The sequence below is a fragment of the Cottoperca gobio genome, chromosome 5 (assembly GCF_900634415.1).
Source record: "Cottoperca gobio chromosome 5, fCotGob3.1, whole genome shotgun sequence".
NCBI classification, from domain to species: Eukaryota; Metazoa; Chordata; class Actinopteri; order Perciformes; family Bovichtidae; genus Cottoperca; species Cottoperca gobio.
Window position 1 is genome coordinate 11,542,729 of NC_041359.1, and position 24,600 is coordinate 11,567,328.

General features: G+C 41.5%; 1 protein-coding gene across 4 annotated transcripts in view; it reads right to left on the reverse strand.

Moving 5' to 3' along the window:
• The window catches only part of LOC115008492 (arf-GAP with coiled-coil, ANK repeat and PH domain-containing protein 3-like), a 62,482-nt gene that overhangs the window by 26,306 nt on the left and 11,576 nt on the right, over positions 1-24,600 (reverse strand). For all 4 annotated transcript variants that reach the window (XM_029432137.1, XM_029432136.1, XM_029432135.1 and 1 more), the window contains exons 3-5: positions 8,062-8,119; positions 3,728-3,847; positions 3,174-3,227 (exon numbers count right to left, since the gene is read on the reverse strand). In XM_029432137.1, coding sequence (XP_029287997.1) covers positions 3,174-3,227; positions 3,728-3,847; positions 8,062-8,119 — 232 coding nt within the window. The remainder of the gene's footprint in view (positions 1-3,173; positions 3,228-3,727; positions 3,848-8,061; positions 8,120-24,600) is intronic.

Genomic DNA, 24,600 nt, shown 5'->3' on the forward strand with positions numbered 1-24,600 from the left:
GCCTCAACAGATTTTTATCCTTAAAGGGTTACTCAGATTACTCTTCCTCTTCTCCTTTCTCTCATCTCACACTCCTGTCCTCCCCTTCCTTCTCTATGTTTTTCCCATGCAATTCTTGTGCATGGTGAGCAAATCTTCTCTCCATCTAGACAAGGATTTCTCTTCCATATCTATATTTCTGACTACACTCCATATAATGAACACAGAATGGCTGCTGTTGAGGAGATCATCCATCTTTATTAAGGAAATGTGTCATGTCTTGCAGAGTCGTGTCCATGTGCATGGACAACGAGAATACCTCAGTGAATACCTCGACGCCCCGCGCAAACACATGTACACACATACACACACCACACTCACAGACTAAGCCTGTAATCCTCAATGTATATGTTTATTAACTAAGGATTGCCATAGAAAGTATAATCCACAGGCTACCAACAGTGAGTGTTGTGTACATTGTTTGTGTATGTGGCTATGAAACAATTACATTCTAATCCAAGTGCATTGTGTGTGTGTGTGTGTGTGTGTGTGTGTGTGTGTGTGTGTGTGTGTGTGTGTGTGTGTGTGTGTGTGTGTGTGTGTGTGTGTGTGTGTGTGTGTGTGTGTCAGAGCCTGTTGACTTCACAGGCTGGTTTTCTGGTTTCATGCTTTAGATTTCACAAATGTACACTGCACTCATTGTGAGAATATAAATCACCTGCTCATTCTCTTTAAATGGTTGCCATAGTGTGATAGGGCATCAAGCGGTCCGTAAGGCATCAGACATTTAGCTCCTTTATAAATGTCTTTGCACCGGCAAGTGCCTTTCTACAAATCCTATCTATGCTTTTCAGTGCATCAATGTAAGGAAGCAAATGTTAGGAGGTTCAAATGTAACAATTCACAACTCATCCTCAACCCTGAGGTTATATCAGCAGAGATCTACTTTTTCTATCCTCGCCTACTCATGTCAATCTTATCCAAAAATATCCCCTTTTATTGTTAACAATTTATGGGTTTGTACACTTGGCAGGAATGAGAAGTACAATGTGTGCTGTGAAACATGAAGGTTTGGTACTTTCCAGGCTGGTACAATCTATCTGCCAGTTTCACAGGAAAGAATTAAATCCCAGTACTAGTCCAAATATTCCACCCAAACCTGCTGTGGATTATGCTGCCCTTGGTATGACCCAGCCTACAGCATGTCTACACTCATTCTCAAGCACTCTTATCTCCCCAAGAGATCCCAGCTTCTAGGCGTAATGTCTGCCCCATCAGTCACCTGTATCTGTTCTGCATGAGAACTGCAGAGACGCAAACCAGCGAGTTGGTTCTGTAGGATAAATTCCACCACAGCAGAGAAAGTTGTACCAAAATCAGTGGAGCACACTACAATCTCACACTAATCTGTTCGAAATCCACTGTCATATCATTCTCAATCTGTTCAAATAAAAGGTAGGAATGACGTATGTTTGAAAGTACACACATGTGTTTATCGTGTGATTTACATGAAGATTCCTTTTCCTGTTTAAACTTCTTTTGTGTCCGACGAGAGCAACAAAGGTGCAGAAATAGTCATCAGTGGATGGTTGAACAAAGACAGATTTCCTTTCACTATGTCTTTTTCTCCCCTCCCTCCATCCCTTCACTCAAACTGTCTGCCAGACAAGCTATTAGTGTAATATCTGGGTGTTAGAGAGGAGCAGTGGGACGCCTGTGGTGAGGGGTAAGTGGGTGGGGGGGGGGGGGGGGGACAGGAGAAGAGGGTACAAGGAGGATGGATGGAGAGACAGAGGAAAAGAAACAGGTGGTGACAAAACAAGAAAAACACACAGTAGCTTTACAAGCATGACCAAAAGCTGCAGTTCTTGGAATGAGTCAGAGAGGTGGGGGCATGTATGTAAAATATGGGGGAAAAAGCAAGAATTATTGTAAGTCCCGTTGAACAAAAGCGTCAGCTAAATGAAATGTAATGTAATATAATGAGAGGAATATGGGAGGATTAACACTTTAAAACAAATGTTATTCAATGCTTGTGTCTTTACTTAGGGAGCAGTCTTTGAATGCTCTTCACTATTTAGTTCATTTGTGCTGTATAGCAAAGTAATATGTATTTGTTTAATCAAATATATGTGCCCTCCAACCTGTACCTCTTATTTAAAGTTTGTTGTGGGACATGGGTGCATTTAGATAATGTAGCAGACGCAGGGAAGTGCAATTATAAAAGCTAAAAGGGGAAGATAAGAGTCGCTGAGAAGGTCAAAGAACAATAGAGGTGAAAAGGGGAAGATAAGAGTTGCTGATAAGCGTCTCTTATTCCGCATTTCCACTGCATGGTACAGCTCAGCTCTACTCAAGTCGAATTGCTCTTTTTTGTTTTTCCATTAGCAAAAGTGGTGGATAGTATCTGGTACTTTTTGGTACCACCTTGGTCGAGGTTCCAAGTGAGCTGAGCGATACCAGAAGATGGAGTGAAACACTGCAGACCACTGACTGGTCAGAGAGAATTGACACAAGCGTGAAACGGGACATCCTGCACGAACCCGACAATTTTAAAGTTGCCAAGCTACCGTTAATAGCGATCAGAATGTTTTATTAACTCAACCCAAATTTTAAAAAATGAGAGACCGCAAAACTGCTCCGTATAATTGACATCAGCTTCCTCAAACACAGCACATTCCCAGAAAAGGAGATTTCCTAATCCCACTTAGTCATGAGGAGAGAGTCATATGAATAAAACCTGAATGTGTGTGTGTGTGTGTGTGTGTGTGTGTGTGTGTGTGTGTGTGTGTGTGTGTTTTGTACGGTATGTAAATGAATGTTTGTGCATTATAGCTGCCGTACAAATCTGCAGAAGCATGTGTTTTGAATCAGACTCTCGCACGTGGACTGGTCTGTGTGGACAGATTCACCGTCAGAGTGAGGCCACAGTTAAATTCTGTGTACGTGTGTGTGTGTGTGTGTGTGTGTGTGTGTGTGTGTGTGTGTGTGTTGCAACACTGATCCCACAAGGGACTAAATGTCTGAAAGACGTCAACATGCCAAGAGGACCTGGGCGTGTCAGAACAACACTCTACCTCAACCACTTGGCTGTGGCTAAAACTTGTGTGTGTGTGTGTGTGTGTGTGTGTGTGTGTGTGTGTGTGTGTGTGTGTGTGTGTGTGTGTGTGTGTGTGTGTGTGTGTGTGTCTTACCATGTGGTAGTTGACGATCTCCTGGAGGCTTTCTCCACACTTTTCAAGGCATTCCTGCAATGTGGACGACACACACATATGATGTAAGCACACAGGTTTCCATATTAACAATAAACTTCTCACATAATAAATGAAACTAAATCCTTAAATTTAAAAAACATTTCTAAGTTCTAAGCTTAACATTGAAAATTGTTATTGACTGTGAAACAATGATGTCTCTACTGCCCCAAAGCTATCAGCCACTTGTACTGACAGGAAATCTAGTCCAAATGTTTTCCTAGAAGAAAGCCATAAAGCAGGTTTCAGATGTCTCTGCTTCCAGCCATGTAAACTATCAGCATAAACATCTCCTGTCTACATGTGGTCACATCTGTCATGTTTAAAACAGCTGGACGACTCTGTGTCTGGACAACACTGTTTATACTGCTCTGCTGTTTATTCATGTGGAGAATCACAGGAATGTCCGATAGATGAGCGGTCATTTGTTGAGACGCTGACACTCAACATTCCTCGGTGAATGTACAGATGGTCAGTTTTAAAAGACCTCCGCTCACCGATATCGCCTCCTCTTTCTTGCACTGCTGGGACAGGTCCTTGATGCCGTTAACAAAGAGCTTGTTGGCGCTGACGTAGGCCCTGCCGGCCTCGATCATCCCACTGCACAGCTTCACCAGCTAGTGTGGGGGAGAAACATAAAACAATCCTCATTTTAAATACACAACAAAAACTCTGTCTATTTAAAGAGTCACATGTTTTACACTGTGCAATGCTCGGATATTAATAGTTACAGTGATGGCGTAAATCCAAAGAATTGTTGGTCACATGCAGAATCCAGGAGGATGCTCAAATTTAGAATAATCCTCATGTCTGAATCAAGGCCAATGAAGGCATTATGGAAGCTGGCGTGTCTGGCATCCAAATGAGAATTTTGTATTTATTAAGGGCAAAGTGATAGAAGTGCACATTTAAAAAAGGCATAGGAAAAAATGGCCTAATAAGATCCTTATAATGTTTATATCTTCCACCATTTTAACAGCAGATCAATCAATCATCACATCTGAAATGGGAACATGAATGTCTGGGCTAAATGTCACCATCCAATAGTTGTTGAGACATTTCAGCCTCATGGTGGCACTAGAGCAAAAGTCCGGGATCACCAAAGTCGGTAGGATCCGTTACGTGGGAGCCATGAATGTCTGTACAAAAGTTTGTGCAAATACATTCAGTAGAAGTTGAGATCTTTCCCAAGATAAGGATACAACTTTGACTTCTGGCGGTAGAAGAAAAGTCAGAGGACCACCAAAAGTTACTAGAAATAATCCTGTGGGTACCATGATTATATATACCACATTTCATGACAATCCATCTAATTATTGTTGAGAAATGTAAAACAACAAATGTCAACCTCATGCAGCTGGTGCTAGAAGAAAAAAGTGAAGGGATCAAGGTCAGTGACTTCCTCTGAGGAACATGAACATTGTACAAACTTTCAAAGGAATCCATTTTATAGTTGAGATATTTTAGTCTGGACCAAAGAGGTGGACGACCACCCGAGAGCTCGACATTGGTATTCTTAGAACCATGTTGTTATCATTATGAAGGGATGCCATATTTACCTCCACCAAGGAGGTAAATATGGTTTTGTTTGTTTGTGGGTCTGTGAACAGTAAAACTACACTTGTTGTAGTATTGGCAAAGGAAGAACATATTACATTTTGGAGCAGAGGTTGGATAAACTTATTATTTTTCACTTGTGGAAACCCTCTCAGTCCCCTTCCACAGTAATTGAAAATAGTTTGGGAGCCACTGATGTATTGTGTGCTCATTTTACACTGAGAATATAGGCATTAAACTAAAATGGCATGAAGTAATACATCACACATACTGTAAAGTAGTAGGAGTGTAATTCCAGACGCAGCCATATGAGAGCAAAACCTAACCGTTAACATTAATATATAGTAATATATTACCAGTTGCATACAGTTCGCAGCTTTGGTACGTACTCATTTGAACACCACATGAACTGGCCACCGCTGCACTTTCCCACTTTACGGGTTATATGATAAGATACAGTGGTGCACGGTCATTACTGCCACTCTGACGGAGCTGTGTGTACTACAGGATCAGAACATGTGTATGTGGGGTTGTGCAGAAGAGAGAGTGCAGTAAACCTTTAATTATCTTGTTTGGTGCAGGAGTTCCCAAGGTTGTCGCTATGTGAGTGTGGTTTTCTGGGTAGCTGACAGAAACCAGAGAGTGAGGACTGATAACTCGGACAGCATGACTACAAAATAAAGGTTGCAATATATATGTGAGCATTGCTGAAATGGGCTTCTGGCTCAAAGTGTGTGAATGTGATTTGCAATATGTGCACACTGTATAGATGTATAAGATGTGCATCAGTATACCTGTTTACATTCACGTGTACATGACTGACGCAGTTATGAATCAATAAGACAAGGCAGCATGATTCCTGCTGCTGCTCCCAGGCTGGTCTGACAACATATCTGTCAGCAAATTGGCCGATACATGGGAATCTGATCTCATCATGGGCTGTACAGGGGCCCCAGGGTCTGAGCACAGCCATTAAATGGACAGTATATGTTTCTGGATTTGTTGATAAATTGGACTGGAAGAACCACAGGGTCCACTCGGAGTCAAAGTGCCACATCTGGTACCACATGACAAGACCTCGCCCTGTTAATCAACCAACATAGTTACAGTGTTATGCAGAGGTCCCGCTGCTCAATGAGGTGTGGGATGGACATTTTATATTTTGGACAAAATGATAATTGATGGCAGTGATAGTTTAGTCTCCTGTTAGGTTATCTAAAAATACTTTATTCCAGTAAGGTAGTAAGACAGCAATACCCATTGATATTAAGAATCTCTTTGACCCGTCGGTACTGATTAGACATCTTACGAAATCTGCCTTTAATTCTTTAATTTTTCAATTTTAAAGCCTTTACCAAGGTCAATTCATTCAGTTTTAAGTCTTTCTGCAACATATTCCACACTGAGGATGCAGAATACAAAAATGCCCTTCTTCCAATTTCCTTTTGTGCATTTGGGAATCTAGCTAGCAGGGATTGAAAGCGTCACAATGGGCAGCATTGAATGTTTCCACACCCGTCACACTGGTCAACATCACTTCAGGCAGGTTCAGATGTCTTTAATCTCATAAATGTCTCCTCTAAGAGCCTCATTGCTGCCAGAACATCCTCAGGCAGCTTTAGAGCATCCTAACAGAGCAGCGTGAGGACCCCTGCTGAACAGAACAAATCATCCTGATGGAACCCCCCCCCACTGGCTCAAAGTTCAACTGAGGGACCTGTGACCTGTTAGGGGCAGGAATAATCTATGTATGTGTGTTTTTTATGTGTGACGGGGTGGGGGCATGGACATTTGTGTGAAATGTCAAAGTGTCGCCTGTTGGATCGCTAATTTAGGAGATGGGGTTGTAACAATGTGGACCTATTCATAAACCGGAGATAGACTGCTGCAATAAAAAAAATGTCACAATCATCTAAATAACCACTTCATCACTTCACTAAGGACATGAATCTGTTTTTATTATCTACCGGCTGCACAACACGGACTGTACTTTTGCAATAGACCTCGATTGTTTGGGACATTAGTACAGTGTGCAAGAGTAGAAAGAAAAAAATACAAAACACAACTGAATCAAAGGGAGATAGAAGAAGAAAGAAGGTGCGGTCACCACTTAACTTCATTAACACTACCTCATCCTCTAAATGCTCTCTGAGTCTATTAGTTTATCTAAAGAGGCATTACCTCAGCTCATAGTCTCCCTGGAAGACAGTCAGCCATCAATTCTTGCAGCTCTTACATACTTAAAGCCATTGAAGTAATAACATCTGACAATGGTGCAACTAAGGAATTCATTCCTAGTGTCTACTTTGCCATTAACTACTTATACTATTATTTTTCATCTTGATTTTTTTAGGTGAGTGCAGCTAATCCATATCACGTCTTTAACCATTTATCTACCACCTTTTAGCTATAGAACAATGAAGAACGTTGACAGGTGCTATGAAAAGTTACATGAATATGAAAATGCAATGTGTATGTGTGTATTTATAATGAACACACTGTGTGAAAATAATCTAGGTACAACGCACTGCAGAATAACTGAAACCTAAAACATATGGTGGGTGTTAAATGATCTTAAATTGCTTTATTTCCTATCTTACAAACACTAAAAATTAATGATAAGATGTTGCTGTGTTGCTTGTAGCATTTTCTCTGGTTAAGCAGGACAAACAAGGACATCACATGCTCGGATAACAGAGGGTGCTCTGTGTGATGCTCTCGTACTACAGAATATAAACCTGCCTCAGTGATATTAATCAGTGTTTGCTCAGTGTGCTTACTGTGTGTGTGTGTGCGTGTGTGTGTGTGTGTGGTGTGTGTGTGTGTGTGTGTGTGTGTGTGTGTGTGTGTGAACAGTGCATGAACCTATTAAATATAATAACTCAAGTATGCAGTGTTTCCTGGTTTAAATAGCCTTGACATTTAGATAACAGAGGGTGAGAGAGAAATAAATTATGAAAAGAGCAACACAATTACAGAGAGAGAGAGCAAAAGACAGACAGACTGACAGATAGACAGACAGGAAAATAATGTTTATACACAACGTCTGACATCTGGTGACGTTTAACAATGTAAAATCAAATCCAGACCGTCCCTCTTTTAGTATTCAAACAATGCACAATATAATGTCTTTGTTTGTGAGTGATTTCCACTACAAACACTGTGGAAGAAACACAATTCAACCACAGTTAAAAGCAACATACACAATCAGTAAATTGCTCAAATTTGTCATTTTAATGAGCAGCACAGTCTCCAGAAATAACATGGTTCATACCTTGTCGAGCTTCGCCTCAATCTCCACCACGTCTGTCTCCACATCATCGATGCCAGCCCTGCAGAGAGAACACAAAGGCACACGGTTAATCAGATCTGCTCTTCAGTTATGCCAGACTCTGTACAAAACAGACAGACTGCTATTTCTGAGAAGAGGAACCACATGTTAAAGATGGAAACCCTTACAAGTCACAGTCGGAACAAGATTCTTGTTTGGGGGAGATTCTTGGATTAGTGGTATGCCACAATGTGACAGTGACTAGTAACAAATAAACATGTCTGACATTTTAAAAAGCAGACAAAGGGAGAGAGAGATAAAAGCATGATTGAAAGAAAAAAGTCCAAGTTTCTTGTGTTTCTGTGCATTCAAACAGGAGCCATTTAAGCATTTATAGTATCTGTATTTTAACACCCGCTGAAAATTAAGATGCAATCAGTCGCCACACATCACAGTCTCACGGACTCAAACATTAATCCTAATGACTGCATCGACAAAGGCATCACTCTGGAAGATTAGTGGCCTCGGCCGAGCTGCTAAATCAATGAATGACATCATGCAGAGACATAGACTGGCACTTAAGTATCCATAAGGTGAGTCGATAAAAGAGGCAGAGGCAACAGGAAAGGTTTTATACCAGCAACCTTACATTTTATATTTTACAACAATACAAATAAGGACTTTAGATGTAGGTGTTATTTTACACGTTCTTTAAAATTTACACTAATATGAAGATGATGACACTTAATGGCCCTCAGCAGGCTGCGTTTCACTGTGTGTGTGTGTGTGTGTGTGTGTGTGTGTGTGTGTGTGTGTGTGTGTGTGTGTGTGTGTGTGTGTGTCCCGGTGGTTTGGGTGGGCGAGAAGCCTTTACCATCTTCCCCTTGGGGTCTTCTTCCATTAGGCAGACACATTTACAGGGTCAGTTGTTATGGTAACTCCTTATATGGTACTTGGAGTTTTACTATGTGAAATTGTATTTCTGATTCCTCTGACACACGTACCTACATACACCAAAAAAAGCACATTAGGCTCAAACGTAATTCTGTAAAAGAAAACAACACACAATGTCTCCTCAAATATTTAAAAATAGACGTGTTTCTCTATTTCTCTCCAGTCCTCAGGATCAGCTGGAGGAGATTATTGGAGACAGTCAAGCCAAGAATCAGCGTCACACCCTGCATGTGCTGGAACATGTCCACCATAACCCCAAAGGTCTGGGAGACGATGATCTCATCATACATGGACAACCCCGCCCTCGTCTCCGACTCTTAAACAGTCGAGAAACACCCTGACAGCTGACCCTAAACATCATAGCAGCAGAAGATGCTGTGCGAGTTGGAGGAAGAATATGTAAACAATTAAGCAACCTGCTCAGCTAGTTTATGTTCAAAAGGTCGTGACTCGATCTGTATCTGCTTCAGAGAGGACGTACACAGCTGAGGCGGCGAGCTGAGATGTCAGCCTGCAGCTTTAGCACCTGCTCCAGAGAACAACATTCCCAGAATTCCTTTCTGCTCCTGAGCTTTTTTACAATGCTTGGAGATATTCCGCTAATTCCTGACTTGTGTCTTCTTCCTCTCTCACCCAGAACTGTTTATACAGACTGCACATTTCTCTAGCACAACATGACACTGACACAGCAGGTATATGTGTATGTGGTCTGCTTAGTATTGTTTCAAAGAGAAAAGGGGAGCTGGAAATCAGAGTTGAGAGACCTTTCATTAAGCCGTTTGACTAATTTGTTGCACATGAGTGTTGTTGTCTGGGCATGCAGTGCAATCCATCAAACTGGCTTAAAGTGTCTGCTTTTAAGATGGATGTCAATTTGAAATACAACACTTCACATCCAAGCTCCACTCCGAACAGCATCATGTTCTCCATTAAGTCACTGTGAACCAACACATTCAATGTCAAACAGCTGTTGAATGTAGAGGATAAGCTCGTTACAAGCGTCTCATCTCTCGGGCAGCACACACAGCCAATAAACATTGACTGACATTTAACGACATTTAATGCAGAAGCAGTCGATGTGTTCAAGTTCAGTACGAGCTGGTACTTGTGCTTTGTGTTGCAGGTTGGATGCATGTTGTTTATGTTCTCTTACATGTCTGTGCATGTATATCAAAGTGCATTGGGAATTATGAGCTTTGAAAAATCAATCCACTAAGAAGGTTGTCAGCTCTGGCTAGGTTAAATACCAAAGAAACAGCACTACAGAAGAAAATGTGTGTGTTTGAGAGTGTGTGTGTGTAAGCTTGTAAATGTATGTTTGTCCGTATTTGTCCCTATCTTCAATACCCCCTACGTTGTTAAGTATCTCACCAATAATGTGTTTCCATAAATAAGTGCACCAGAGTGTTATAAGATTAAAGTGAAATGGAGAAAGACTGACTCTCATGGAGGATTATGGGTAATGCTGCAAGACACATGCACGAAGAGGCCAAGGCAGCAAGGAAGAAGATACATGTGTGTCTTAAAACTTGCTTCTTGTGTGTGTGTGTGTGTGTGTGTGTGTGTGTGTGTGTGTGTGTGTGTGTGTGTATGTGTGTGTGTGTGTGTGTGTGTGTGTATGTGTGTGTATGTGTGTGTATGTGTGTGTGTGTGTGTGTGTGTGTGTGTGTGTATGTGTGTGTGTGTGTGTGTGTGTGTGTGTGTGTGTGTGTGTGTGTGTGTGTGTGTGTGTGTGTGTGTATGTGTGTGTGTGTGTGTGTGTGTGTGTATGTGTGTGTATGTGTGTGTATGTGTGTGTGTGTGTGTGTGTGTGTGTGTGTGTATGTGTGTGTGTGTGTGTGTGTGTGTGTGTGTGTGTGTGTGTGTGTGTGTGTGTGTGTGTGTGTGTATGTGTGTGTGTGTGTGTGTATGTGTGTGTATGTGTGTGTGTGTGTGTGTGTGTGTGTATGTGTGTTTGTGTGTGTGTGTGTATAAACGCTGGAGGAACACCCCAAACGCTGCTTTACTGATGCTGATGCAGCCCAGTGAGGATGGGGGGATGGGCTCATACTCTTGCAGCATACTGTATGTGGTCTGACATCATCAGGGAGGGCGGGGGAGGGGAACCTCACGTGCACAAGCTCCACGTGCACTCCCATCAGCCCCAACATCCATCCACACTACAGATCCACAGTCTATTCTTGTCCCCCACGCCATTTGTGTCATGAAGCTTGATTGGCTATCCTCTCGTATCTCTTCACACGAGAGTGAAGTGCACGCGCGCGCGCACGCACACACACACACACACACACACACACACACACACACACACACACACACACACACACACACACACACACACACACACACACACACACACACACAGCTCGGCACAGCCCCCAGCACAGGGACATATCTGAGCCCCCCATGTCTTCCAGACTCGATGTGTCACATGGCATCACTTCAAGGACCAGAGGGGCAGCGGTGGGGATGTCACGGTAAGGAAATGTTCCCACTGGTGAATAAACTTGTGACAATACCAGTGTTATCACTTTACAAGAAAATATATATGTCGATGATGCTCAATATCTGTAGAGCCCTCACTTTGATCTTTAATGTGGATGGATGTGTGTCCTTCCTCTCCGGTCCAGCTTCCCTATATAATTGTAGTGTCAGTCTTCTATGTTGATCTATCTTGAGCTTGTATTTTTACAAATCAAAGTTTTTTTTATTTGATCAGCCAAAAAATCAACTAAATGGGTTTTATTTCAGTAACACTGGTGTCACCAACTACTGCAGCAAACCTAGGCAGCGGCAGCAGGAGACAAGAGGGAATTTACTGGAAGTGACATGATACATGTCTGTAAGACATTATGTGCCTTGAGTAAATCAGACGTGACTATATAGACTCTATATTATAGAGTAACATGCAAAATGTTGACCTGTTTAAAAAGGGGACATGAGCATCAGTGAACAAGCAAGAACTGAAAAAACATCTACTTTAGAACTGAAAGTAAAAATACAACTTCTCATCAAATGTAGCGGAGCTTCAAGTGTGTGTGCGTGTGTGTGTGTGTGTGTGCATTAATGCCGTGGATAAATCTAAATTTATTGTCAACCTCTTCCGTGGTGCTTCCTAATCTGAGACACTGACCTAAAATGCACGTGTGTGTGTGTGTGTGTGCGTGAAATTGTGTGATAGATGTGACAGATCTAATATATCGCAAAGACAGTTTATTGTATCATCAACAGTTCCTGCATCTTTTGTTTGACATTATTTGGGAGTTGACTCAGCAAATCAGGTTGTGATGGGCATTGACCTCGTTTTCTACTGACATCAAGTGGATTGAAAGTAAATCCACTGTCTAGTATGCAGTCTACACACACACACACACACACACACACACACACACACACACACGCAAATAGACAACAGAATAAACAAATGAATCAGATGCAGAATCTGACAGGCGACGCACACACACTGACCCAGAAACCTATTAAATACATTGTTTTCATTAGAAGACTCTGCTAGGACACGAGCCAAAACTATGTGTAAAACATTTAATCTGCCAAGTTTAGTTCCACTCACAAAAACAGGCACCTTAACTTCCTGTTAAACAAAGGGGATGAATAAGTCATGGCACTCTTTTGCTGCTGTGTGAACAATTTATTGCTAACGGCTGGAACATTTATCTAGAACAACATTATTATGCGTCAAAGAAGATGAACGGCTGTGAGCGGAAAACCATAAATAACGTTACTTTAAAGTATCATCATGTATGTTTTACTGTGGTAATTGTTGTCTTTACGCATACATGCATGCCTAACGGCGTAACGACACCACTGTCCTAGAATAGACATGTCACATAGTAGTGGTGGGTGACAGGAAGATAAATGGGATGTTGTACCAGTAAGAAATAAGCAGGGATTCTTAACACAAACATGTTTATATGATTTTAGCAAAAATGTGACAAAAGATCTGCACGCTGTATTTAAAGCTCTCAGCTAAATCTTTTATAATCTTTTCATTTTTGGCAATGCCTGACGAAGATCTCTGTCAAAACGGAACATTACACAGGGTTAGGGTTAGGGCTTGGCACTTTTAATACAGTGTGCAGATCTTGTGTCTGATATATATATTATTTTAGCATCACTGTAATACAGTCTCTTGATTTGAGCAGATATTTAACTCAGTGGATTAACCAAAAACAGACATTCCTGTCAGTTTCTCAATAGATTTTCCTGAAAATGATACGTCATAATAAAATTACATTTTCCATGTAAGACAATCTTCTCCATATCACCCACCAACAATGACACAAATGTTTCCAAATCAGTAGAATTGTTCCTTTAATTTACTTTTCAATCTCAAAATTGAGCAACATCTTCTCATCCAAATCACTCACCCCATAGCATGTAGCATCAGAAAACACAAACACATTAAAACCATATGTAATCAGGTACCAACATAGGGAACCCAATAAGGACGTATACGCCTTTGTAAAAGGTCTAACTGCCTCCATCACACACAACAAAAACATGCTCAATTCCTGTTCAGTCTAATTTTGGGTAAAATCATAAACTTCAAAGACAATAATGATAGAGGTTTTTTACAATCTCACTTTGTATTTTAAAGAGTAATCTAAATGATGATTTACATTGTGGCGTGCTTTGTAATTCTCTTTATTTTCTGAAGATAAACATGAGCGGGGCAACAGTCTTTGTTATTACTGTACGTACAGAGAGATCCAAACTGTCTCATTTATAATGTATAATAAACACACTCATCATCCTCCACCCACAAGCTCACACGCAGACGTACACACGCAGACGTACACACACATCAAAATATCCCCTTCCCAGAATTCCAAGTAGCGAGCTCCATGGCAACCATTCATTGACCCCAATCACCATGGCAACTGGCAACAGGCATCAGCATTACTCACGCTTTTTTTTAACTGACCAATTTCCTCTTTGTCTGTCTGCTGTGTCTCTGTATATCTCCATTTCCCTCTTTTTCAGGAACGCTCATTTTCCAGCATTCTTACAATGCTTGTGTCCCTGAGATAGAAAATCAGCCTGAACAGCAACCTGCTGATCCCATCTTTACCACGGACGGGCCAGCGTGTACGGTGGTGAGTGAGGATCGTGTGGCTTGTAGTGCATCTGCATTGCCCGCTGCGACGGGCAAAGTGCCCTTGAGTAGCATACTGATGCCTAAAAGTTACAAAGCTGTGCTCAGTCCTGCTCACTGCAACACGGTCAATCATAACATGTCAGTCTTAAAGTTATTCAAGTCTAAAATATTTGCCTTAGTGAAAATTGTCAGTGGGTTTATTTTATTTTTCTTGTATTGAAAAATCATCTTTCTTGAATAAACATTATTTGCATTATTCGCCCATGGTTCTATATACCATCACTTGTAGATTTTAAGATAAAAGTGTAGATTCCATGTCTTGTTGTCTTTGTCTGACAGTGAGCAGGCGCAGGTGGTTTTGGGGTGGGGACAGCAACTGCAGCCCATCCTACATCTCTTTGTTCTTACATTCTAGACCAACTCACCCAGCCCCTATATTAAAAACCAATTTTGGTCACCTCAAACAAACATTTGCACCATTTACATCATCCTATTGTATTGTGAAAGGGTTCTCTATACCAGGATACGAGTCCTAGTCATCCTGTTGTCTAATCGTCTCAGTGCTTTGCTCTAATTATTGTCCATAACAGCCTTCTCCCCCCAGAAATCATCTATTCCCCATTCTCTCTTTGTTTCATTTGTGTACGCCTCCGTCTGTCCGTCTGTCCGTCTGACAGTCTCTCTGTCTGCCTGCTGTCTGTCTGTCTGTAACTCTCTTTCACTAGCTGCTGGCTTGAATCTGAGGACTGTGTGTTTGTTTGTGGCAGACTGCATACAAGTATACAAAAGGAAAAACAGAAAGAGAATTACAAATGCATAGGTGAACATATATTACTCTAAAAAGCTCCATTTTCACGTGTTCGGACATTTGAAGCTGTTCAGTCATCCAACAAAATGCAATTTGATTCAAGTGTCAATCGCACTATTAGCACATGCACGTGCACAGACTCTATCAAAAGAGTCTCAAGTAAATGATCCTCTCACGGAAAACACACACTTGCCTAAACAGACGGCCTTTTCACACCAATAACAAGCCAAGCCTAACACTAGTATCTTATGTGTAGCTAACAAAGACGCCTTCACTGCTTCCCCTTAAATCCCCTCCCAACACACAACAAACATCACACTCATTCCCCTGAAAAAACATTTGACTGCACCGATGGCTGATGAGACAAAGAGACCAAACATGATGCTGACAAAAAGCAGCATTGCTTGTGTCCTCGAGCCTCGGTTTAATGGTATTAAACAAAACTGGGCCAACTGAAACAAAGTAGTGTGCTGATCCATCCAGTTCATTCCGGCATATTTTATTGAACTATTCCTTTAAGATACAATTATACTTAAAGGAATAGTTCCACATTTTGGGAACTACGCTGTTTTGATACCACTCTGGTATCTGTACTGTAAATTTAAGTCCACAGACAGTTAGCTTAGCTTAGCATAAAGACTGCCTCTTTATGCCTGCCTCTGTCAAAAGGTACAAAATGTGCGTACCAACCTCTCTGCAGCTCACTAATTATCCAGGAGACCAGAGGAGACTCATAAAACCAAACAGTGTTGTTTTTATACTTTGGTTTCTAAACAAACAAGATATATGACGTCTCAATAAGTGAGCTTTACAGGTGTTGGTAGAGGTGGTACTTTTGGACAGAGCCAGTCTATTTTCTTTCCCTTTTTTCCAGTCTTTATACTAAGCTAAACAAACAGATGTAAAAAGATAATTCTCAGAAAGAAAGTGGTGTATTGTGGAATTATATTTCCTTCACAGGGCCTGCAATGGGCTGCAATGAACAATAATAAACGATACAATCTGTCAGCTACGTGTTCAATGAACAGATTATTTGTTTCGTCTCTAAAATGATAAAAGAAGTGAAAGAATTTCCTTCAAAATGTGATCTCTTCAAATGGCTTGTTCTGTCTGATCAACAGTCCAAAAGGATTTTTTTTAAGGAAAGTCATATAAAACTGAGAAGTCTTCACATTTATGAACCATGAACTATTTATTTATTGTCAAAATTGTTGTTGATTAAGTTTCTGGTGATTGACTGATTGTTTCAGAACGAGTTCACAGCAAAGAAGTACGTTAAAGCTCAAGTGCAAGCGGTGGACTATGGAATATTATTTACTGCAATGTGCTTTAATGCAAGTTATTCCAACAAGAAAGGCAATTATTATGACTTTTAAAGAGGACATGGCTGCTTGTAGTCTTAACAGTATGCATGATCTTATGGGCAGCACAGGATAATGGACCACAGTTGCTGCACATTTGTCTGAGCAGAATCTATATAATTCAGCAAAGCATTGCCACAAACACACGTCAGTTCTCTGCTCCCAGCAGCTGTCAGACCACCTGCCTGCTGGCCTCACTAAAGAAGACCATTAGCCCAAATGTGTTGAGTCTTATTTATCGTTACTCATAAGCAGAATTTTTGTGCAACACTCTCTATAAACACAATGCAGTTATAAATATTTCTGGTGGAGCAGTCTGGGATGTGGGAATGTCATTATATCATTCCAGAGTACATTCCTCCAACAGGCCAACAGGAAGTGTGTTGGAAGCGTGAGTGTGCGAAGCGGACAGAAATTATTTCTCTCTAATGTATTGTAACTTCAACTCAAGCCAGGTGGAACTGCCTTTTCTTGGAAAATACAACATATTTCTCTCCTCTTTTGCAAAGAGAGGGACTAAGTGTAACACAGGGAAAACTCAGCGACTGTTTTCCACAGGAAGCCACTCTGCTGACTTAGAGAAATGCAATGTGAGTTACATCATCATCAAGTGACCATAATTGTTCTGTTGCCAGAAAGTCTCGGACCTGTTTTAGCGAAAGCAACAGAAGGTTATAAAATCATAAATCCACGATCTGCTCCACCAAACTCTAACGTTTCCTATATTACCACACGCACAAACACACACGTCTCCCTCCTGCTGATCCTGTGCTCATTCATGCTGTGCATTAAAGTGGCACAACATATCAGCACATTTTTAGCTTAAATCATTCTGATGACCATAACAAAACCCTTAACCCTGTTCACGGTGAGGCATTTTGGGCTCATTTTCACTGCATCCTCACAGCAGGAGGCAACAGCACTGATCTCCGATATTGTGGCCCGGTTTGGGGGTCAGTAAAAAGTGATCTAGATTCGGCCATTATTCATTCCTTTAATACCGGCAGATCATTTCTAAATATTGCAAAATAAGTAATGGAAGAAAAGATGCAACCACAAGTTGATGACAGGCACCTCAAACCTACGCAATGTCATCTAGGTACGCCACCCGTCATACGGAAACACACTTTACGAAGAGTCACACGTATTCTAACAAGTTTTAGATTTGACAAAAGACAAAACAGAAGTCTGGCCCACACATTTGTGTGCCCTCCGTCCCAAGGGAGGAGAGCTGTGGCCTGGGTGGAGATGGGAATTTTGGTGTTTTGGCTCATGGCACGTTTGATCATGCTCCACTCACACTCTGAGGAATGTGCACTTCCCACATTGTATAAATCACTGGCCTCATCTTCTCAAATTAGGGGGTTAAAGAAATAGTTGGAAGATGAATAAACGGACAGACGACGCATCTACAAATCTGATCAAGCACAGGAATGTCAAGATCCCTCTCTATGTTTGTTACGAGTGTCTTTTTTGTGATTTGAGTTGAGAAACCACGATGGCACAGCAGAGCTCCCACAGGCTGTGAGCAGCAGGAAGCCAAAAAAGGACAGCATGAAAAAGGGGGACGCAAGCTCATCCCATACTCTCCAACCTCTTTAACCCCTGTTGACCTCCCAGCTGGGTTTAAGCAGCAGATGACACGCACACAGACGCAGTATGCATGAGAAACACAGGGGAGGAAGAAGACCTCATGTGGTGTACAAGCCCTATGTTCCCAGGACTATTTTGCTTCTGTCCTCTTTGCATCCATCCAAGTAACAGCCAGCTGATTGTGAGGGAGCGGTGGAGTATAGAGATGGAGTCGCACTGGAAGATTATCCTCTCCACAGTCAGACAGCAATGACTTCTATAGGATCTTAGGTCTTGTGTTATATGATTTTCGCAAAAATGTGAATGAATGTATGTCTGAGCGAGATTTATTTTCTTCCTCAGACAGACAAAAGAGGCTATATGTAGTGGATACAGTAGCTCCCCATTAGCAATTGTACACACAGGAAAAAGAAGAGTTCAGCTGGGCTGATGATCCACAAAGGCTAAGTGTCAGGATACAGTTGCACAGTCTGTCTTTAGACTGTTGTCGAGCCATGAATTGAAGTTACTGTGTCTTTTGATTTTGTATCCAGCTGCCTCTTTACATCGGCAAAATCAATTCTCCCATTTATAAGAGGAACACGTACAAACAAATGAGTCGGACAAAAGAACGATCATCAATTTCAATGTCATTATTAGCTTTCTGTTGCAATATCTAATATTGTATTGTATTGTAATATCTTTTAAAAGCAGTTTTTCAGTCTAAAAAACACTTTGTGTTGTCAACATACACAGATTAATTTACATTGTTAGAACGCAAGAGATATTATGATGCTGTGATGCCAATGACTAACCTAGCTGTGTATCACAACCCCCACACGCCTGCAGCTGAGAACCAGAAAGAGAAACTAAATTAAGAATGAAAGTGCACGTTATCCTTTAGGATATTTCAGTCCTTTCCTTCCATCTAAACAGGCTTTTGAGGACATAGTACATTAAGATGGCAGTGTGAGATCTTCTTCACTGGAAACAACAGTAGTCAGCTGCAGACATGACTAGTGATGATGCAAATAAGCAAGAGTTTGGATTCAAGCTTCTGCAAAAGCATCTGTCAAAACTTGTGTTACCAAATATGCAGGAAACTTTACTTCATACACCTGTCAAACATAATTGCTGCCACTTGTTCACAGCTGGTTTGTAAAATGTTGATACATGACTGAAGAGGACATAATGTAAATATTAATGGACTGAGACAGACAAGTTTACAGGTAAAGTAAATCTGCATTCCTCGGGCTTGCTGAAGCACAAGGAGATGCTGTGTATTAACTCCGCAAAGAGCATGACTTCTTTCTTAAGGAATGTCTGGCACTGATATGGCCTGCCTTTTGTCACACACACACACACACACACACACACACACACACACACACACACACACACACACACACACACACACACACACACACACACACACACACACACACACACACACACAGTATCGAGCACTCTTGAAACCTGATCCCATGTCGTGACTGCAGGACATCTGATATTTCCTGTTTACAAAATGCTTTCTTTTAGGGCTGGGCAATAAATCCATATTAATATTGATCATCTCTCTTTATAATCGTAAAAGTAGTATTGAATATTATGTGTCATATTTCTTACCTCTAAATGTAAGATAAGTCATTTGATTTTGATTTGATTTGATTGATTTGAAGATGTGACCTACGTCAGGACATTTTACAAGTTAAATGTTTTAAACATACAAGATGAGAGCTAAAATACTCAATGTTCAAACTGTTCAAATTTGGGAAAAACTAAAATACATTGGATTCAATGGGATGAAAATCAGTTAAACTATAAACACTATGGGGTTTGAAGTACTTGATGTTGAGATGATGTGATAACAATGACAATATTATTTGAATCTCTATTGCCAACCATTATTGTCTTGATGCTGACATTTGTGAGAGTACAGTCGATCTATTGTTATTAGCGCATAATGGTGGATTTTCTAATTTAGCCAATTTTCTTACAGAATTTCTAAATGTCTTGATCCCATAGAATCTGAGCAACGGGACTGCAAATTGAATTGTTACTCTATTAGGACACAAACATCATCCAGGAAGTCCTCCAAGCAAGGTTGATGTTTGTCACACAGAATAGGTCACGGCTTCGTATGGAAACAGAATGTGTTAATATTTCATTATATCCCTCTTCCCACATTGACCTACAGTAGCAGAGCTAAAGATATGTTCTAAGTTAACGTGTCTATTCCTGGCTCTGTGTGATATGAGAGAGAAGAGATGTTGCTTTGAACCAGCTGTGAACCAGAAGAAAGAAGTGAGCTTTGCACAACAGCCTGCCTCCCTCCTGTTATCTTTGGCAGCACCGACCGAACATCAGTGGAATAAGCCTCCTGCTGACACCGCAGTCAGATCTGCCAAAAAGGAAACAACCACCGATTTACACTTTTATTCATCTAAGAATTGTCCATCAGTGCCAGAAACTCAGGAAGAGGCACATTCTGGCTGTCTGTTGGCATTAAATAACCTGATCTGATTATGTACTATGCTCACGCAATGCGATCCGATCTTTGCCATAAAGTAACCTGAGTTCTGGTTTTGGTTTTCTGGGTCTAGCTGTGGTTCACTGATCTCTATCTCTATACACAGCATTATAGAACACATGTCAGAAAGCATTACTTCCTACTCCTACTTAAAATTTGAGGGGTGCACTGGGAGCCAGATTTTCAGATTCAGATTTCAGATTTTTGCTGGCTGCACGTTTTATGTACATGTGGGTGAAACAGAAGAGGTCAACAGGAATATTTATGTTCTGTCATTGCAGCACGGTGGCCCAAACTGCTCAAAGGTCCCGCAGGTATGAATGGGTTTGTCTATATTTGTGTTATCACTCTCAGCAGACTGCCGACTTTTCACCCAATGCCTGAAAATAATATGTGATATTGGGGAAAGATGGATAGTTTATAGGTGGCAAAGGTGAGCTCATATTGAAGGTTAATATAATCAGCTTAATTGTACTACAACTGGAATTTGACCAGTTGTAGCTGCTCCATGTACATCACTGACTGCAATGATATCTAATTATAAAAGTCAACTTTGATACTGAGGCCTAATAACCTTTCAGAAAACACTGATGACATATAGTTCCCAAGTCTTCGGGGAGTCGTAGTTATATCACAGGTAACACTTCCAAATGTTAATACACCAAGAATACCACACAATACAGACGAAGTAATCCACCGTCTCAAAATCCTATGTGACCGGTCAGCACATTTTCAGACAGGCCCGAATGTTTTCAATTAATTGCTGTTCAATAAAGCACTCACTCACTCTCACACACACATACACACATGGTCCCTTATCTTCGTGTGTGTGTGTGTGTGTGTGTGTGTGTGTGTGTGTGTGTGTGTGTGTGTGTGTGTGTGTGTGTGTGTGTGTGTGATGTAAGAAAGGAAATGGAATCTGCTGAAGAGGCTACAAAGTCAATCTGGGACAAAGAGCTCACAGAGCTGACACATTTATTTCGGGATAATATTTATACATGAGATGAACACTATGGCCATAAAGCAAGTTCCATTACCTTTCTGTTGGTCATTTACTCTAAAGTACAGCCTGTACCAACCAATGTTGGATTAAGGATGCAGTGACACGAGAAGATTATTTTACAGTTAACCCTAACCCTTTTACAGAGGACACGATTTTCAATCCCAATACTGAATACAGATTTCCATGATGGCTATCGAGCATTCATGTGTTACAACACATAAGATGATTTATGTATTAACTAATGGTTACATGGACGTGTGGTATTATTGGTGTGAAGAAAGAAGAAAGAGAGAGACTGGATGGAAATTGGGGAAAAGGTTCAGGGATTGAGAAAGAATGAAGAGACAGGTTTACATTAACACAAGGGGTGGTCTTACGCAAGACCCCCGCACACTGCGACAGCTAGAGAAACAAAGCATGCAGGACAGAATGCCGGGGTCGGGAACATGTATGCAGTAACAGTCTAAGTGCATGTGTGTGTATACATCACACATCATACAGTGTGTCATGGGTTAGGTTTCTTCATTACATTATGAATTCATTTGATTTAATTTCCAAACTTTCTTTTGAATTTACAGTTACGTGTCAGTTCTCTTTTAGTAAATTGTTAAAAAAAACTAATGTTAGCCAAAGAATGCATTATTGTTATACCAAAAATGCATTTAACCTGCTGTTGGCTGGTTCCACAAAAGTAGTACGATGCACCAGGACAATTGTTACCGTCTTGTTCCATTCTAGAGGAGTTATAAAGTTTCAATTTGCTCTTCCACCTCTACTACTTGATGCAAACAGTTTGTGGAAAACAATGTGTGAAAATAGAGCCTTAACTGCCCCATGCTCTGATATGTTTTATTGGTCTCTAGTCCAAAGTAAAGCACAAGTTGCAATCACCATGAAACTTTTAGTAATGCTTGTTTCATATACAGTTGAGCCTTAATCTCCCTCCTCTGCAGCCAAAATCTCTTTTACAGAACCTCCCTGTTCAGCTCGCTACATCTGTCTACTCTACCGTGACATATGTGCGCACACACACACACACACACACACACACACACACACACACACACACACACACACACACACACACACACACACACACACACACACACACACACACACTATGGTATATTGAGCATGGACATCCTTCCTTCCTGCTCCAAGACATATTGTCCATTATCGACTGGTGACTTTGCTTCAGCTGTTCTGATTTTTTCCACTTGTATGCAATGGGCAATCCATCCAACAAATGGAGGGAGGCACTCCCCATGCGAAAGAGTGTGTGTGTGTGTGTGTGTGTGTGTGTGTGTGTGGGGGCGGGAATAATGGATCCAAGAAAGCGCGGGACTGCTGACACGGCAGACGGGAATGTTTTCATTTGGTTACAAGGAATTCCACAGAGATCCGCGGCGAGGATGCAGGCAGAATAATGCAAAAACGGGGAATGTGAAGGGAATCCATCAGTTTTTAAGATAGCAATCAGTGTATCTTCCCTCCTTGTGTCTCTATAGGAGATTGGCCTGTCAATCACACTTGGTGTTTCAGCCCTGCAGGGATTCAGTGAGGATCATGGCTGGTGGGCTGCCAAACGCACAGTGAGCCTGTACCATCAACCTGCGAGGGAACGATCAATGATGAATGTCTCAAAATACTGTAGCTGAGATTACCAAGGAGCAAATGAGAAGATGAAACTAATAAAAAAAACTATTACTGTTCAAACTGGTTAAAGACACCGGAAGTTAAAGTCAGTGGTCAAAAAATCTGGCGCACTCCGGTGTAGCTTCCTCCACACAGCGTCATATACCGCCCGGGGCGACAGGAACGTGGGTGGAGGAAGAGAAAGAGATGAGTGAAAGGGTTGAAGAAGAGCGAACAGGAAGAACAAACAACAGAAGAACAAACTACAGAGAACAAAACTAAGAGAGCAGAACTAAAACAAAGGCAGGGAAAGTTAGTCAAAATCTGAACCAGCTGCTCAACTGGATCCCAGATGTTTGAGAGTGAAAGTCACACACACACACACACACACACACACACACACACACACACACACACACACACACACACACACACACACACACACAGACACACACACACGCCATCTCTCCTCTGAGATTGCATGAGCTGGCAATGAGCCATACTGAACTGCATGACTATTTCATTTGTCACCTCAGGCGCACCATTTGACAGGACAGATGTCTACTTCCTCTACAGGACTCTGTCCTTTTTATTTCTGTGGTAATTTACCAGCAATGTGTGTTTTCCTTCATGCTTTGCAGCCAGGATGTGTGTCCAGCCCACAGTGTGCTCGTGATGACGCGTTCAGTGTGTTAATGTATGAAATATCCGGCAGGTTACCAGGACTACAGTAACGATGGAGACCATTAATCCTTCTTCGCTCCCTTGACTTCCCCCTTCTGTCCTCAGCGGACACCTCCTCTGAGTCCATCCGTCCAATCAATCCATCTTTCTGTCTCTATGCTCTTTCTCTCCATCAATTATCTCCCCTATCCTGTCAGCCATCTATCATCCCTCCAGCCATACCTTCTCTTCCTGCATCCTTCCAGCTACATCCCGTTAGAAAACAGACAATCTGACTCAGGTAATCTACTGAAACCCAATCCGCCTCGCTGCCACAGCCCTGACACTGATTCATATCCATCTGACATCCGCATTACCAATAATTGGGCGAAGGAGAAAAGAAGGAGGAGAAAGACAGGGTGAGAACAACAGGACATATTACCTGTGGGATATATGTCAAGAGGAAGACAAATTCGTGCAACTGCCGCAGTGAAAGACAGAATCACTGAGTGTAAGAGGAACGACAGATGTTGACAAAACACCTCTCACTCTTTATCTTTGTCTTTTCTCTGCCAGTTGGTTGAACCAGTTGGGTTGTTTTTTTGAAGGCGAGCAGGGCTCAGCGAAACCACATAATACCCACATCGTGTGTGGATGACAAACATCCACTTGCGGGTAAAAGTCTCTTTTTACAGGAACATTGTAGCATTAGTCACACCAACGTCAGAGGCTGGGATTTCTTTGCCCAATATGATTTCAAATGATAAAAAGATAAACAACTGAAGAATGTGTGTGTGTGTGTGTGTGTGTGTGTGTGTGTGTGTGTGTGTGTGTGTGTGTGTGTGTGTGTGTGTGTGTGTGTGTGTGTGTGTGTTGGATAGACAGTCCTGTGGTACT